The 19,125-nt window shown below is 37.5% G+C and overlaps 2 protein-coding genes across 2 annotated transcripts in view; both read left to right on the top strand.

Annotated features, from left to right (window-relative positions):
- Positions 1-3,881: 3,881 nt before the first annotated feature.
- On the top strand, positions 3,882-4,850 carry LOC133204825 (uncharacterized protein F54H12.2-like). The gene has a single exon (XM_061340568.1). The coding sequence runs from the start codon at positions 3,882-3,884 to the stop codon at positions 4,848-4,850; it is 969 nt and encodes a 322-aa protein (XP_061196552.1).
- Positions 4,851-12,608: 7,758 nt separating this feature from the next.
- Positions 12,609-19,125, top strand: part of LOC133172345 (lipopolysaccharide-binding protein-like) — a 56,653-nt gene continuing 50,136 nt past the window's right edge. The window contains exons 1-2 of the mRNA XM_061307210.1: positions 12,609-12,826; positions 14,365-14,472. Of these exons, the coding sequence (XP_061163194.1) occupies positions 12,764-12,826; positions 14,365-14,472 (171 nt within the window). The 5' untranslated portion in view covers positions 12,609-12,763. The remainder of the gene's footprint in view (positions 12,827-14,364; positions 14,473-19,125) is intronic.

Below are 19,125 nucleotides of genomic sequence, written 5' to 3'. Positions count from 1 at the left end.
AATGGCTGATAGTATGAGATCTCATTCTCGTAAAAATCATCCGGTTCCTACAGGATTAGAAGAATTTGCTCAAGCTTTAAAAGAGACCCGTACTCCTCTGGAATACCTGAGTAATGGAAACCTTATAAAAGCCATGCAGAAACCTGGAAAAATCAGTACTCCTAAAAGTGACGAAAGAGACGATAGTGGATTTTCTTCATTTTTGGACACTCCAGTGAGTAGTCCTATAGAAGATCCAGGAACCGTCATTAAAAAACCCATTTCAACCCCTGTAGGGAGAAGGGTAGGATCCAAATATAGTCCCTTTAGAGCTCGACAGAAATTAAAAGCCAAACTCGAAGAAGAAGAAAAGAAATTAGCAAAAATCGAAGAAAATTGGCTTCCTTTACCTAACAAATGAAAAAGAAACAAGTGGAAGATATATTTTAAGAGATTTATTATGATCCTAAAAGAGGGTACGGAGGAATACAAGCTTTGTATCATCAGGTCAAACCTTTAGGAATTTCCTTGAAAAAGATTCGAGACTGGTTAAAAGAACAAGATACTTATACTTTACATAAATCAATTCAAAGAAAATTCTGCAGACAACAAACTAGAGTGACCGACATAGATGAACAATGGCAATTAGATTTAGCAGATGTGTCCAGTTTAAAGAAATACAATGACGGATATACTTTTTTATTGTGTGCCATTGACGTCTTATCTAAATATGCTTGGGTAGTGCCTTTAAAACAGAAAACAGGAAAAGAAATGATTCGAGGATTAGAAGAGATTTTTCAACAAGACGGACGACGTCCCATCCGCATTCAATCCGATCAAGGCAAAGAATTTACCAATAAAGAATTCTTACACACTTTTAAATCCATTCATTTTTTTACCACTCGTAATACGGACACTAAAGCCAGTATCGTGGAACGATTTCAGAGAACCCTCAAAGCACGCATGTGGCGTTATTTCACTCGTCATGAAACCAGACGGTATTTAGACGTCTTACGGGATTTAGTATATGCTTACAATCATTCTTATCATCGGAGTATCAAAAGAGCACCAGCTCAAGTGAATGCTTCTAATGTATTGAAAGTCTGGAAAACTTTATATGGGAAATCAAATCGGAAACAGTTTCCTAAAAAACACAATTTAAACAAGGAGATCGGGTCCGCATTAGTAAAGCCAAACGCACTTTTGAAAAAGGATATTTACCTAACTGGACTACAGAACTGTTTACCATTTCTAAAAGAGTGCCTGGAAGATATCCTTATGTGTATAAAATCCAAGATGATCATGGTGTGGAATTAGAAGGCACTTTTTACGAAAAAGAATTACAACAGATTATTAAAAAAGATGATGTGTACGAAGTATAAAAAGCGACGTGTAGGGAAAAAAATCATTCAAGAAGTCAAAGTGCGGTGGAAAGGATATCCTCCTAGTTTCGATTCATGGATTCCCCAAACGGATCTCATTCAATAACTCCTCATTGGAAATTTTTTGGAGAAAAAGTGCCTCGAGAAGAAATTGTTTATTTTGCACAATTATTCATTTGTGTATCTCTTATCATTACCAGTGTGGTCATGTTAGCTTTACATGATACTAATCGAGAATATTGGATGGTCTGTGTTAGTTCTTCCGTAGGTTATATTATGCCTAGTCCTACGATGATACATCATACCCCTAAAAAGACTACAAATACACAAACAGTAACATAGTTTTGAATGTTCGTTGTTTGTGATGTTTGTTGTTTGTTCTTGTTATGAATAAAAATTATAGAAACATAAATCACAGATCTTATTTTTCCATGTGACATTTTTGTGACCATGACGTCACAATGAGTATACTTGAATCTCTACCAAGTGTTTGTGTATAAGGGACTAAAACCTAAAAAAAAAGGTTTTTTTTTCCTAATGTTGATTTGATGGGCAATTTAAAAAAATAAAAACCAAATTTGGTGATATAAATTGAAGGGTCAGAAGTGAATATCTTTCAGTCTCTTACTGAACATGGCTGAGAGCAGTGGTTTTTACATGACATTACCCAGTGATAGCTCCATGCAATCTTTTCCGAGGAATACGATCGCTCAATTTAAAACTTTATTATCACAATCTGTGGATTTAACGGATGGTCAATGGGAAGTAGCATTAACCGAAATGATTTATCCTTGTAGTATAGAAAATATAAGTCATGATGAATCTTATATCGAAGTGTGTATAGTGGAAAAAGTTCCACCTTTTTAAAGGCGTTTCACCATCATAGAAACTGGATCTCGAGGACCCCGATAAGTACCAGTGGGGACGGTTTGAATTATTGAAAAGTACTCCCATCACTTTTCAACAAACCCAGCTTTTAGTAGATTGGAGTAAAGCTTATTGGTTAAGCGGTACTTATGATCCTAAAGAGAAATTGAATTTGTATCGACTTCGATTTAGACCGGGACCTTATCCCAACCCTACAGCTATCCTGGCAGAAATCAATGAAGGTTTAGTACAGACCATGAAAAAAATCTGGAAAAAGTATCACAAATGGACCGAGAAAAAGAAACCCATAGATCAAGGAAGTGTGATGGTGGTGGACAGTGATCAGGATGAGGTGTATGGACATTTAAAACAGAGCTTAAAGACAGTGATACAAGACCTGAAAGAAGAAAAACCCTCAAAAATTGAGATGAAATTTCATTATCGGGAGGATTTCGATCGAGTGAATTATGTCACTCATTTACGTCAAATTCCCATCTTTGTACGTCTTCCCTTAAGTCTGGCTTATGAATTAGGATTTTATGGTTCTAAATTAGTCCCGGAAATTGGACAGAAGACATGACCAAATGGATTAACATCAGTTATCCAGAGACTGTAGATTTATATCGAAATTTAAAATCCATGTATGTGTATTGTGATCTGATTCAACCCCAGACCGTAGGATCGAATGCCTTGAAATTATTAAGAGTGGTCCCTTGTCAATTTGAACAGAAAGACAATCAATGTAAATGGGAACCCATACGTGCGGAATATCTCCCTTTGAGTAAAAAACATTTTGATACCATTGAGATACACATCATGACACCTTTGGGAAAACCCATGCCTTTTTTAAGTGGAAAAACTCTAGTCAAACTTCATTTTAGAAAAGTGTACTGAGATGAGTGTACAATTATTGTGTTACATCCTATTGGGAGTCATGGCTTGTCTGGTATGCTGTCTATATTGTATTCAGCCCTAAAGGGGTATAAAAGGAAGTCCTCAGAGTGCAGGAAAGTCAGTTTTTAAGAACAGTTATCACCATGCAGTATCATCCAGGAATATTAAGACAGAGAGGACACGGTTGGACTTATCATAAAGGTTTATTACGACAAAAAGGACACGGGTTTGGTCTTTTAGCTCCGGTGTTAAAATTAGCAGCTCCAGTAGTCAGTAATCTATTAGGTGGAATATTAGGAGGGGGTCAACAGCAACCACCCCCACCCCCACCCCCACCACCAGCTTATTATTATCCACCCCCAAAAATCTATCAAAGAGGGGAAGGATTTTTTACGGATTTACTGAAAACGGGAGCTAAACATGCCTTGACCGCTGCTGCTAGAACGGGGTTAGACGTGTTAGATAATAAGAGATCTTTAAAAGACGCTATCAAAACTCACGGAGTACAAGCCCTGAAAAATACTTCGGGAATGGTGAAGCAAAGAATGAATCTAGGAGATAGTAAGAAAAAAAGAAAACAGACAGAAAGAGTTCTGTTGGCTAGAGGAGGTCCTAAAAGAAAAAGAAAAAAATCAAGGAGACAATATTCCCAAGAAGAAAACAAGGTCTTTAGATGTCTTTGACTGAGAGACTATAAATAGAGGAGTGCGAGGGAGAAGAGTTTCATTTGTGAAAAATCAATCTTAGTAGACAGACATCATGTTACAGCCCGATTCCTGTGCCTGTGGGATGGATAATTTACAATTGTTCCAAGTCCCTCCCACTAATATTGCTTTAGAAGACTCCAAATGGGAAGAATATTACCCTATTTCTAGTACTTTAGATTCAGAGACAGCTCCGATCGAATTTGAAATTAAAGGACAAGGAGATCAATATCTAGATTTATCTCAAACTTATCTTCAAATGGTATGTCAATTTGTCCAAAATGATGGAAGTGATCTGGCTGGAGATCCTGCTAAAACAGCCCCAGTGAATAATATCTTACATTCCTTATTTACGGAAATTGATGTCAATCTCAATGGAAAAATAATCACTCCAGGGACCGATACTTATCCTTACAAAGCTTATCTGGAGAAATTACTGTCTTACAAACCCAGAACTTTAGCCACACAAATGAAAGCTTGTAGTCTATGGGAAAAAGATACGGCAGGACACATGGACGAAAGGGGGCTAGCAGATCTGGGGGTGGCTGCTAATCAGACCTTTGCTGCAGTTTCTAATATTGTGACCATTAACAAACCCATCATTCCAGCATACCCAGCCAATTCTAAAAACGAAGGATACAGAAAACGTCATCAAGCCATAGATGCTAGTAAGAAAATTACTTTGTTGGATTGTTTACATCTGGATTTGTTTCAACAAGATAGATTTCTACTCAATGGAGTCGACGTCCGTTTGAGATTTAATCGAGCTAGACCTGATTTCTACATGATGACGGCTCAAGCCAATACGGGAAAAGTCAAAATATTAAGTATGGTCTTGTGGGTGAGAAAAGTGAAACCTTCCCCTACTTTAATGAATCAGATCAATGAAAGTTTGAATACTCACAGAGCCAAATATCCATTAAGAAGAGTTGAAGTCAAAAGTTTTACCATACCTACAGGAACTCAATCTAAGATTACCGATCATCTGTTTCAGATCCCTGTTCGCATCTTGTGTATCTCCTGAGATGCTGGTGTCAGACATCACCTCATCCAGGGTTATCCGTTCTTCTGACTGGCTCCCAGATGAAGTATCATAGTCAGGGACAAAATTAACATCCCACAGATTTTCTTCCATTATTCTAGCAGTCTACAAATATAATCGCTCATACAAATAAACATATTTTGAACTGAATGTAAGGACCACTGGCTGTTCCTGAAAGAAAACAGAGAAAAGAAAATACAAACAAAGGTATATATACATAGGTCTATGTACAAAATAATGAGTCTACACAAAGTCTTTGTACTTGGATGCAGGATTGATACTACTTCCATGTCTTGGCTGTTCAGCAACCTTGGGTAGCACAAGGTGCTCGTTATCATCTAAAGTTCCAGTGTGGTCCTGACATTCTATTGGCTCAGTAAGATCCTCGTCTTGATCATGCCCCTTGGGTTGCTGAACCATACTAAAATCTGGATCCTTAGAAACCATGCTAGATGTACTATCCTGGAAATACTGATAACGCAACCTTCGTAACCACATGGGGATATCTCGGTCCTTGCACAGTTTCAACCGATCATGGTGCAGCACACGCTCTTTTTTCTGATCCCTGAGGGTGTAAAGTGGAGCATCACATGAGACTACCAGATACGGCCCAGTCCATGGAGGTCTAAGTTTTGATGATTGACCAATTTTAGTCGTTGAATCCAACTTGTACACAATATCCCCAGGGTTATAGTGGTTTTCACACAGTCTAAGGTCATAGTCCCTTTTCTGACTTAGTTGTGCCATTTGTATATTTTGACGTGCATGATGATGAGCCTTGGAGATTCGATTGGAAAGATCAATGCACCAATCACTTGGCTCCTGGGAGTTAAGACCATCAGGGATATTTCCAGTGAGCAAATGGATAGGTTGAATAACCTCTCGGCCAAGCATAAGGCGGTTTGGAGTATAACCTGTCTGGCGATGTATAGTGGAATGAAGGGCCATTGCTAGGAGAGGGAGATCTCTATCCCAGTTTTTATTATTTTTCTCTATGTAACATCTTATCATCTGAAGAACGGTGGTGTTATAACGCTCTATCTGCCCATTTGATGAGGGATGGTAGGGTGTAGTTCGTGTTTTGGCTATCTGTAGCATCTCACACAAGGCTTAAAACAAATTGCTGTCAAAGTTCTTTCCTTGGTCAGTATGTACTTCTAAAGGACATCCGAATGTGACAACAAAATGCACCAAGAATTTCTGAGCTACAGAAAGTGCGCATTGGTCAGGGAGAGCTGCCATCTCCACCCACTTGGTAAACTGATCAATCATCATCAGCACATAGTTATTACCATCCTCGCTTGTATGAAATGGTCTGAAACATCTGTTTCATATTTGGATATTTTACTTGAAAAAGACGTTAATGGTAATCTAACAACCAAGCTTTATGATAAACGTGATGACTTTAACTTTTCAATCGTCAACTTCCCTTACTTATGCAGCAATATACCTTCATCACCTGCATACGGGGTATATATCTCTCAGTTGATTCGATACGCAAGAGCATGCTCTACGTATGTACATTTTCTAAAACGAGGTAAATTATTGACAAATAAGTTGATGAAACAAGAATATCAGATGTCTCGTTTAAAGTCATCATTTCGTAAGTTCTATGGTCGATACAATGACCTTGTCAGCAAATACAATTTATCATTGAGTCAAATGCTGACTGACGTTTTTCATACTAATTGGTAGGCCATTATTTACACACTGAATTGTCTACGGATTTTTCCGTTATTTCCCAATCATGACAAGGAGCACACGGCGGGTGTGACCGGTCGGCAGGGGATGCTCACTCCTCCATGGCACCTGATCCCACCTCTGATGTTTGGAGGTCCCTGTTTGCTCTGCTCCTATTTTGTATTGATTAATGGACTTTTGAGCTTGAATACTGTTCGTTATCTCCATATATTTCATGGTCCAAGGATATCCAAATGAACACGCTCCATGGGAAAACCAGCGTGATACTGACCTAAGGAAGCCTTTGGCCTCACATTAGGTTTTTTGTTTTGATTGCAAGTTTGACAAGAGGCGACATAATCTATGCAGTCCCTGGACATTTTATACCACATATAATTTTGCTTTAAACGCTCAAGAGTTTTCTGTTGGCCTAAATGGCCAGATGACTTTAAATCATGACAACCATGTAATACAGAACGCCGTAGTCCTTGTGGCACGAGCAGGCAGAGACTCCTGTTTGCCTTACCATCCCAATTGTAATATAAAACCCTGCCTATAAACTGCAAATTCTTTCTACTCAACCACAGTGTCCGAGTACCTGGGCTCTGTAAACGGAGCTCTGACTGTTTGGGCTGAATATTATTCTCTAGCCACTTAATGATTGGACATAACTCTGGGTCTTCTTCCTGCAATTTACGTACTTCAGATGGCTAACTTCCAACTGCCCAGTTGCACACACAAGAATTACCTTGCCCAGGCTTGTCATCTAGTTGCATTACTGTCCTCACCTTAAGCACCGGAGACAAAGATGGTCGATTCGATAAAGGCACAACGTCATCTACATCCTCAACGAATCGTCCCCATTGTATGTGTGCTCTCTGGCAATAATGGCAGCCTCCGCATGGAAGATCTTTAACATTTGCTCCTGCAATATCGTCCCGCAAGCGGCTCATTCCATCTGCATTTGTATGCTTTCTGCCAGGTCTATGGACAATTTCCATGTTGTATTGTGCCAGTTCTTCGAGCCATCTAGCAAGCTTCCCCTCTATGTGCTTAAATCGCATAAGCCACACAAGACTGTTATGATCTGTGCGCAGGAGAAACCGTCGCCCCAGAAGGTTATGTCTGAAGTGGCTGCAAAACTTCACTACAGCCAATAGCTCTTTTCTAGTTGTGCAGTACTTGCGTTGAGGCTTTAATAGTACATGGCTTGCATAACAAATTACTTTTTCCTTGCCTTCCTGCACCTGTGATAGAACAGCACCAATGGTCTTATCAGAGGCATCTGTGTCCAAGATGAAGAGTCCCTCAGGGTCAGGGTATGACAAGCAAAGTGCGGAACATAAAGCCATCTTAGCCTTTTCAAATGCCTCCTGGTGCACAGTGGTCCAAGTCATTTTTCCTTCACATTTGCCAAGTCATACAGAACTGCACATATAGCAGCATAGTGCTGGATGTGATCCCTATGGTAATTTAGATATCCCAAGAAAGAGAGTAGCTCGGTGGCATTACTGGGTGTAGGCCAGTTCCTAACAGCTTCTGTCTTTGATGGTGAGATTGATATGCCCCTACTACTAACTACTTTCCCCAGAAATTCTACTTCCTTTTTAAACAAGACACACTTCCTAGGCTTTAGCTTTAAATTATATTGCCTAAATCTGTCAAAGGCTTTCCTGAGATTTTGAAGACTGTCCTCAAAGTTGCGACCTAATACTACAACATCATCAAGGTAGACCAAGATCTGAGCCCATGTTAAACCCCGAAGTACTAGTTGCATTGCCCTCTGGAAGGTGGCTGGAGCATTGCATAGCCCCATCCCCATACGGGTGTGTTCGAACAGACCATAACGAGTAATGAAAGCAGTCTTGTGACCAAGATCTGAGCCCATGTTAAACCCCGAAGTACTAGTTGCATTGCCCTCTGGAAGGTGGCTGGAGCATTGCATAGCCCCATCCCCATACGGGTGTGTTCGAACAGACCATAACGAGTAATGAAAGCAGTCTTGTGCCTATCCCCTCATCTATCATTATTTGGTAATAACCGGAGGCCATATCAAGGGTAGCAAAATATTCCGTTCCTTGAAGAGTGTCTAAGCAGTCCTCAATAATTGGTAGTGGATAGCAATCCTTTACCGTCTTTTCATAAAGTGCCCGGTAGTCTACACACCACCTCATAGACCCATCCTTTTTTCTCACTAGCACTGGTGCCGAAGCCCAGTTCGAGTTGGAAGGTTGTATGACACCAGCGTCTAGCATTCTGTCCAGTTGTGCTTTTTCTTGGTCCTGGAAACCAAGTGGCGTTCTCCTCATTTTATGTTTGACTGGTGGATTATCTTTCGTGTCTATTCTGTGGGTAACCGAGGTTAGACAGCCCAAATCTAAATCATGCTTCGAGAATATGTCCTGATAATCTATCAGCAGCTGTCTGACACGATGCTTCTCACTGTCGCTAAGTCCTGGAGTTGATCTTTCATACAGATCCATAAGATGTTCTGGAAACTTATCATCAGGTTCATATGTCTGGTTCTTTCTAATGAGAAGAGCACTACTGTCATTTGGACATATTTCAGCATAAGCCTCAGCTTCTCCAACCACAGTCCCCTCTTTGATCTTGACTGATGTATTTGAGTCATTTATGAAGCTCATAGTTGTTGTAGAGCCACTTCCAAGGGTATGAGACCCAAGAACATTAGATTTTAGGTGTGAGGGGGAACAACATAGTCACCAGATAATGGTTTATCTAGTTGAACCGGCACTTGGGCTATAGTGTTAGGTGGTACACATACTGTTCTCCGTATCCGGACGCGAGAGCCTGGGTGCCCTTCATGTGGATCGGATATCAACTTTATAGGAAATTTCCTGTCCTCGAGAAACAGCACTCCCTTCTTAATGTTGATGATCCCATGGTTGGCCTCTAGAAAGTCTAGTCCTATGATCATGTCATCATCCATTGATACAGTACAGCAGTCCCAAGTTACATGAAGGTCACTAATTTTGAGAGGCACATTCCTGAGCAATCTACCATGCACTATTTCGGTACCTAGCCCTTTTAGCCTTATGAGCTCGGCTGTAGCTATTTGACTGTCTGGCATTATTTTCTCATTGACAAGAGTTATCATGGCAGCTGTGTCAACAACTGCATTTATAGGCTTCTCTCCTATGGTGACATTAAGTTTGATCCTTTTTCCTAAAGTTCTCCTTATAGTTACGACATTATCTTCTAGGCCACTTTCATCAGGGGTCAAGTGTTGGCCTACTGGCTTGATCCTTTTCTGTTTAAATCACCATTCATTGGGCTTTTCACTTCACTTGATGTATTGTGGTCTCTTTTGTTTGGAGAAGAGAAGCGCTGGCCTCTGGCTGGTGATCGACTTGGACTTCGAGATCTCTCGAGGAAATGCCCTTTCGATAGAGGTGAACTACTCTGATTTCTACCAAAGGATTGGTGAACTATTGTGGTTAATTTCTCAACTAAATTTGTAAGGTGTAAAATTTGCTTATCCAAGGAATGGTTGCTGTCCTTCTCTTTAGAGAGCTTGGTTTCAGCCCTACAAACAGAAGGTTCACCTGCTGGAGAGCCCTCCCTGCTCGAGAGTGAAACTTGGCGTTGAGAATTGGTGGCTACTCTGGTGCTTCCTCTGGTCCCATATAAAGCACGATGGTTAGCGATGGCTGTTTTCACATACTTTACTGCTTTCTGAAGTGTTGTTGGTTCTCTATCCATAGCTTTCATAGCAGCTTCTTTATCCCGACAGCCACGTAGGAAGGTTTCTGTTGCTATTTCCTCAATCATATTCCCTTCACAGCTCTCATAACCATCTAAAGCTAAAAAGTAGACACGCTGAGCAAATTCTTCCACATTTTCATTTTCCAGTTGCTTGGTAAAGGGGAGCTGGCGACGAGCCAGAATAGGTACTTCCTTTCTGCTGAATCTCTGTTTTAACTGCCGCTTCAGCTCTTTGTAGTCACCATTTTTGTTTACTTTCCTTGCATATTCCAGAGCCACATCTAAACAATCTAAAAGACGAAAAGCCTTCTTATTGGATGACCATCCACGATGAGCAGCAACCCTTTCAAATTGGTAAATAAAGGATTCCCAATTTGGACTTTCACTGCCTTTGAAAACAGACATTTCCTGAACTTGTGGGCTCTTGCTTCTGGATCTGCTCCTTGATGTACGAGTCCATTTTGACATTGTATCATCTGATGAGGAACTGGATGATGGGGATCTATTTCTCTTATTTGTTTTTGTTTTTCTACCTCTGCTTGGTTCCTTAGGAGTTGAAGACCCCATTATGTTGGGCTTATCTTGGGAAGTATGAGGACCTAAAGCAGATGTTAATATGTATTTGTCATCAATCTTCTTTTCACCACCTCCTTTCTTCTTGGAATGGAAGTTGAGGTCCTTTTCAAACTTAGAGCTCAGCTGAATCGGTGTTAGATCTTGGAAATCAGCACTCTCTAACTTTCCATTCAGGGGTGTGCTTGTTTTGTGTTTGGCCCCTTTAAAAGGATCCGAGATGTATCCTGAAGGAGGAATGACAGATGTCAATTTGTCTATAATCAGCTTCTGTTCCTTCCCTTTTTCTGACGGCTTGTCTGGGGTTTGAACTGTGTCAGCTGTAAGAGTCAGTGACTTGTCAATACTTTTCTCTGCATCAACTTCATTTGTCAGTACAGGTGGCGTGTTGTACACTTGGCCTATAGAATCGACATCAGACTTCAGGACAACTTGTGACCTTAAGGAGTTGACTTCATCACAAAGCATTTGAATGCTTTTGTTCATCTCCAGTAAAGTGAGATGCAGTTGTTCAGCACTTGTATCCTCTGCTGTGTGTTCAGGCTGATTTGCCGAAGTCTCTGGCTGGGGCTTCTGGATGGTAACAACACCTGCCTCACTCCATGCTGTCCATTGAGAGAATGCAATCTGGGTCACATCAGCAACATCATTGAAGTCAAAGTCTTCTTTTGTTTCTCTCAGTTGAAGAATTCTTTTGGCTTTAGCTTGTCCAATGCCCTTCAATGACTTCAAGTCCATCTCTGAGGCGTTGCATAGATTGATTGGTTTACTTGTAGCCATTATCAATGATAAATATTTTATTTTTCAAAATATTTACAAGATAGGAAATAGAATGATAGCTTAGAGCAAAAGCAGAGCCAGTGGCCCCCAGTACCTACACAATGTATGGGGCTATATTGTCAGAACTTACAATCTCAATGATAGTACTGCTGATAATTTTCTTTTCCTTTTTTTGTTGAAATAATTAACCAGAGAAAAAGAAAAAAAAAATACTCAAGGAATATAAAAATTTGAGAAACAATTAAAATTATATGACACGTAATGCGCGCCGTATATCAAAAGCGAGGGAATTTAAGTCACGTGACTTTTTTCTTTCTAAAATGTTGATGCAGTTAATAGTCGAATATGAAAATTAATGCATTCATTAATGTTCTGAAAATATAATTAATACTAAAAAACTATGGTTATAAAACGCATACACTTGTATTTATTTGTTACGAACCACCTTGTGAAACATCAACAGTAGCAAACACATGGTTCGTGAGATGCTCGGTGATATCACAAGAAATTATGTTGTTGCAATTTGGTAACCAAGAAAAGCGTAATTTCGCAGATTCCACAGATACTGGCGACGCCAATGTCGTAATGGTCGATGAATTACCTGACTAATCCCTCCAGATTATGTCTAATTGTATGACAGGTTATGTCGAAGACGTCTGGCAAGACGGAGGTCAGGAGATCTATGTCATTCTAGATAGGTCGCACACGGATGAGTCGGGCTGTGGTACCACACTAGCATATGACGTCAAGTCATTGTATACTTGAGCTAACATTACGGGGAAAGAGACATGACTTTTACATTCCTTTCACATGACATGTAAAGATTTTTTATCGTTGTTATTTGATTCAAGTGTATGGATTGTTCTTTAAGCTTAAGTGTTATGATGTTGAACATTTGCAATTTAAAATCGTTATTCATTTAACTTGTCCGATATACATATGTTCAAACAATAACAAAAAAAAAAAAAAATGACTGAAACGTTATCCTTACACGTCCGTGGACAGAACTAACATTTATAAATCATGTATATATTTCACTGGCACGAGTGATTAAGAAGCCTAGGATAATTTGAAGACATTCTGTGTGAATCTACTAAAGAATTATGTCCTGTAACTGAATTTTGCCGAGGGATTGTATGTTATTTATCCTATTTTGTATAAATTGCGATAAAGAGTGGAAAATACACCCTTGTATATGGGTAAGTTGAATTTCTCGTGGAATATTTTCTCAAGAAATAAAATTCAGACTTGCCCCCAGCACTTTATATGTACCAAAGATCACGATGAATTAACTTAATGTGACTAATTTTTCTCAATAATGTTCTTCTGCACTTGTGCCGATGCGATTTTTATGCAACATTTAGGAATTTATAATTGTCCGTCACGTGATCCAACAGTCATGTGACATCACAAAAATGCATTATTATAATACCTGATTACACTCTCATCACAAGTTGACTGCAAATTCATACATTCATTCATACAAAATGAAATTAAAATCTAGATCAAAATAAAATGTATATTTTAATGCATATTAAGACTTCGGACAGCCTTAACATAGCTGCGAAGCTTTCCGCAGTTCACCGCAGCCACAGGGACACATGACATTCAGAAAATATAAGTGAATACCCCTTCGTTCACAGATGACGGTATAGTCTATGACCCACAACAAAATATAGTTATACAAAGTTATGATGTAGGGACATTTTTTGCCGAAAACTGAATTGAAGACTTGGGAGTATATAGTTGTCCGCCTGTCTGTCATTCATATTTCATATGTGTATTCCTTGAGAGAAGACAAGAGATAAAATATATTGGTTCCAAAAGAAAGGTCTTGTCACAAGAAGTACACATGTGAAATATGAATGCCATAGTACCAACCAATCAAAAGTTATGGGCAACTGTAATGAATTGTATTTTTTCTTTAAATTTCTTTCGTGGTGGCACCATACTTCGCTGCACTGGCTATGGTCATTGAATGGGTGAAGGACCAGGACATTAAGGCCTTTCTCGATCCCAGTGGGATTTTCCTGGTTTTGAGAGCTCATATAGTTAAAAGACTTTTGAATGTATTTTATCACTTTTGATGACAAACTTATGTTTTGTTTTTTTTTTGCAGAGCATGGAGTGAATTTGATATATTCTTTTTGATATGGTTTTTGTCAAAGTGTTTTTTAATGCTGGGGTCTATTCTTGACATAGTAGTTGTGTCAAATCTGAAGACATTGGCAAGGTTCCTGGCTATTGTATAGAATTTTTCAGGAACTCTTGAGCAGGTGTAGTGATAATATGGTATGATCAAGGTAATGGTACTAAACAGGTTATATTCTAATTCGTTAAACCCATCAAGCCAACCTTCCTTTTTAGATTTTGTCAAATCAATGATTTTACAATTCTCAATGGATTTCCTATGTAAAATGTTGATAAAAGGGGCATACATAATTTTTCACCATAAGATTTCACCAAAACTCATTTTTCCATATGGTTTATGTATTATTTACATTATTGTATACTCATTTCCTCTGATATTTAGATATTTTGGCTGAAAAAAAAATAAAATAAACATAAATACATATAAACAGATATACTGGCACCATTCTTTACTTTTGAGTTACTCCCCTTAACATCCAATCATTATTCATAATGGTCAAAAGTCTCTCTGACATGTAATTTACTTTACAGGAAACGAATTGTCATAAAAATATTGGCATGGATTTATTTTTAATTTTATTTGTAGCTACTAAATATGGTGCCTCCTGCACACGACCTAAGAATGTTCTCAGCCGGTCTTCCTTACAACTGCTGCATATTGTATCACATCTTTGCCTTTCCCAGCATAGCTAAGGTAAATGACAACCTGTTGGCTCTTTGTCCCCTGAACACAATGTACAAAAAGCATATTACTTCTTTTCTTTCTTGTTGTATATAGATGATTCTACCCGTTGAAAGAAGTACAAGTGTTTTTGTTTACCTCTGTAGAATACGCTTTATTGGTCTTCACGGTTCACTGCGTAGAGAATTCTACACGGGAGATCACTCTTGATCACTATTTTACAAGTGAAAAAACTCATGTATTAAACCTTTTTTCTCAGGAAAACCGTGCCTTGCCAATGTCCTTACGCAGAGTCCAAGAAATTTAACCTTCCAGAAAACATTTGATGTTGCCAAAAATAAATAAATAAAGCCAACCTGATTGTTGGTCAAAGCTGTAGTATATTTTGTATAGGACGAATCTTTGGTAAATATAAATGTCAAGAACTCGGACGAATCTTTGGTAAATATAAATGTCAAGGACTCGTAATACTCCTTTTCTTTCTCTAACATAATCCCGTAAGTATTCCTTGCGTCATTTTTTCTCATTGTCTGTTGTGAAAGCAACCAAAAAAGAATACTAATAGACTGAATTTATTCCGATTCTCAAACGACACCAATACAATAATTCTGACGTACTTCAAGTATTTGCATGATCTAGAAGAGGGGAGAGAGTCCGGACCCCCCCCCCCCCTGGAATTTTTAGAGTTATTAAAAGTATATGTTGCAGCAAATAAAAATGAGTTAAGTACCCCCACCCCAGAAAACTTGGACCCCACCACCACCACAAAGAAATAGGTTTTTTTCTCGTTTGTGAAATGGATTATGGATTTTACGTTTGTTTGTTTGTTTTTTTTTTTTTTTTGATTTTTTTGATTTTGTTTTTTTATTGTCAATTTCTGTTTTGGAATTTTTAAACTTGAGTGGACCCCCCCCCCCCCTGGAAAAAATTCCTGGGTCCGTGCCTAATTTGTCACATGATTCAAAGTGCGTTTACAGGGATAGTCTAATAAATTGGTGTGAAACACAGGATAAAGTTGATACAGATAAGAAATAGAAATAACTGAGGCCATCAATAAAAATATCTTTGTTTCCATGCACTAACCCGACCCTAAAATTTGAAGTTGGGTAGGTAGGTAGGTAAATAATTTTTTTTGCTGACAGCAGCTTTGAAAATACATTCTGAATTTATGATAAGAATGGGTTTTCATGAAATTGTACTTTATAAAAGTTGATAAACATTAAAAAAAAAAAAAAAAATTCAGTCGGCGGGATTTAATTGGGTCGGTCGCGTTAGGGGAAATAAAGGTATTTTTTTTTATTTTGGCCTGACTATATTTAATAACAACACAACCCACACCTATTGTTGCATACATTTTTGTAAAAGGCATGCTAAACAGGAACTAACCCGCACATAAATATTACATGTTCGTGCTCTAAACATATTATCAGATGTCATGATTGCATGGAGACATGAAATCCCCAGTGCAGTTACATATATGTTCCCCAGCGCAGTCAAATGCGTACCAGAAGTTGAATCACATATGTACATGTACCACGAGGTCCAAAGTACGATGCCATGTCTACACGTACCATGAGTTCCTTAGCGCAGTCACGCATGTACCTTAAGCTCCCAAGAGCAGTCACATATAATTAGGTGTTACTAGAGCAGTCAATGTACCACAACCTAAAAATTGCCTTCGGTTCGACAACTAAGAAAGTGAAAATCTAAGTTATATCAAAATATTTTGATAAATCAATTAACATTTATGTTTATTATATTATAGTCTATAAATAATTCCTATATATTAATCTAAACCAACGCAAACAGTTCATAATACTACATATTCACTGGATTTGAAGACGTATTCACCGGAGGATCAGAGCGCGTGCAGCGGCGTTGTGACGACACAACCAATATCTCAAATAAAGTTGAAAACAATATGGATGCAACGACTAGAGCCAGCTGTATATCTGAATAATTTAATTCTGATTCTAACGCGCCATTTGATTGGATGAGAAATTTACTTTATATCGTATAGATTGAGTTGCCTACGTCACAATTACTTGCGTCAAAATCGTATCGATCCGCCTGAGTTACATTTAAATTTTGTAAAATTTGAAGTCATTTTTAAGAGCAATCATCTTTTTTCTTACACTAAATGAATGGAAATTAAATTACAAGTAATGAAATTAATAGCTACCCAATTTATACGGTATAAAGTGGGTTGGAACAGTTTACACTTTTTTATAAACCGCGAAGCGGTTTATAAAGCGTAAACTGCCCCAACCCACTTTTTACCGTATAAATTATGTAGCTTTTAAATTCATTCCTTATGCCAATCGGCAGTCCTCGGCTGACTCCGCTTCGCGCCATACAAACCTCGAGGTTAGTGTGCGAGGTACGAGCTCCGAGTGTATCTGAGCAGGAAAATTTTAAGGTTATCGCAAGATTATCTTCAAGTGTTATAAGTTGTAATGTGGACCTTTTTTTATATTTCTACGACAAAAGCTCGTTAATGAAAATGTAATCGTCATGCAGCCTTCAATGTCTTATTCATTCAAATCTTGACTATATAATAACACAATTATGGAGCCTTCGGTAGTGAATATGATTATTTTGTTATTTACCAAAAAAATATCAATATTGATCGAGGCGAAGCCGAAAAAGTCCATAATTGTACTTTATGAAAAATCACCACAATTTGCAACAGTCTCAGAAGTTTAAAAGTTATTCGTCTATGAAATAGTATACACACACCAAAGAAGGTAAAAATGACCATTTCTTCATATTACAAGATAATGATTTATATTGATGCAAAGCATTAAATCGAGTGCAAACGTCCCACGTGCGGATAATGATATCCTGGGGTCTGCAGAATATGTATGAATTTAATATTTTATTTAGCCGGAAATAAATGGTGTGTAGTGCAAGAGGTGCTGGCAATATATTTCATTTTTCCAGAAATCGCATAGTTTTCTTTTAAAACCAATTTTTAAGCTGTTATATATTTATGATATAACTAGATCGATTTGGAAAATTAGTCAACACAAAACTTTTTCAGCATAGTTACATGTTTCATGTATTTTTAGGGTAGCAGTAAAGGATTAAATAACATTCTTTCGAAAGTAATTTAGATATATGTAAATCAGGTAGCATTAAATAAATTTTGAAAAGTAATTCGTTCGTATAAAATTGAAAATTTTCGTGTTTTATTTAGTTAGTTGTTCCTTGGACTAATTTGAAACATATCATTTTGGAAAACGTCGGATGTTTCCGTTGCCTTTTTATGTCATGTCGTTGATCTGGCAAAGTACCGTATTATAGGAAAGAAAGATAATATAAAGAAAGTACATATATATATATATATATATATATATATATATATATATATATATATAGTTTTGTGCCATGCGGATTGTGGGATATTTTGTGTCTTTTTCACTCACGTTGTGGGTATCATGGATGGTTTATGGGTCATTATATATTGACCCACAAACCATGTGCCTAAAAATTTGTTTATGACAATAATATAGTTACTATTTTCATTTTTTACAAAAAAAATTTTTTTGACCCATAATTACACACTCAAAAAATGACCCACAATGCAATTATATATATATGAAATCTTACCACTCTGTGGATTGGCAGAATTTCGCGCGTGACCCACAATTTTTTATATACTTCCCCATGAGTATTGGAGGGATTATGGGAAGCAGTTAGATTTTATAGCCTAATTGCAGTGAATCATTATCAGATTGTAACGCATTATTTATTTACATGTATGTCATGCCATGCATGAGCTTTTGCTTTTAATGTAATACATTGTATAAATCTAGAAAAAATAAGGTTAAATAATTTTATAAGTTTTAATCGTTCTATAATTGTGTTCTTCCTAAAGTCTATATAATTATTCAGATATGAAAGAAAGCTTCAAGTATATCATTTCATAAGATATAATGACTTTAAAATGTTACTATAAAGAAGGCGCGTTACCCTGATGTAAACGGTGAAGTTTAAGTAATAAAGGAATATGTCAGTATGAAGTCGCAGAAAATCATTCACAACTCAAGGATTATTCAGAAAAAAATTATTACGCGTTAAGATTTTAGGGAAGTGTAATCAAATCAACAGTGATTTTAATATTTTATAGATAGACAAGTACAACTGTACATATCCCACGATGTTCTTTATATCAATATATTGACCCAGAATGATGTATAGTTGCCTGTAATTTGATCCCGCAATATTCTATATCTATATATATGTACATATAAATGACCCATAATTATCCGATACATGCATTACATGTAGAACCTTGATATAGATATATAGACATATTTATGTAATATATGTGTTTATAATATTAACACATTTATGTGAGAGAAAGAGATAAAAGATTTGGGAACAAAAAAAATTACGTCTAAAACGTATTGAATAAAACAAGTAATTCAAAATAGGACAATCACTAACCATTTTCTTCGCTAAATAGTCTCGAGTATTTGCTTTAATCCTCCCACGGGATGAACCTCTGCCATTCAGTCGATTGAATGGTCCCTGAAGGTTTGAAAAGGTGACCACTTCGCGGTTTATAAAGCGTAAACTGCCTAAACCCAGTATATATCCAACAATGTTCTTTTACTTTTTTGGATATATACGTATATCTTTATACTTATATACTATCCC

The sequence above is a fragment of the Saccostrea echinata genome, unplaced genomic scaffold (assembly GCF_033153115.1).
Source record: "Saccostrea echinata isolate AGI-Se365-2 ecotype Australia unplaced genomic scaffold, CSIRO_AGI_Sech_v1 ptg000054l, whole genome shotgun sequence".
NCBI classification, from domain to species: Eukaryota; Metazoa; Mollusca; class Bivalvia; order Ostreida; family Ostreidae; genus Saccostrea; species Saccostrea echinata.
The sequence above is the reverse complement of the archived record's forward strand: the minus strand, read 5'-3'. Positions and strand labels throughout refer to the sequence as shown.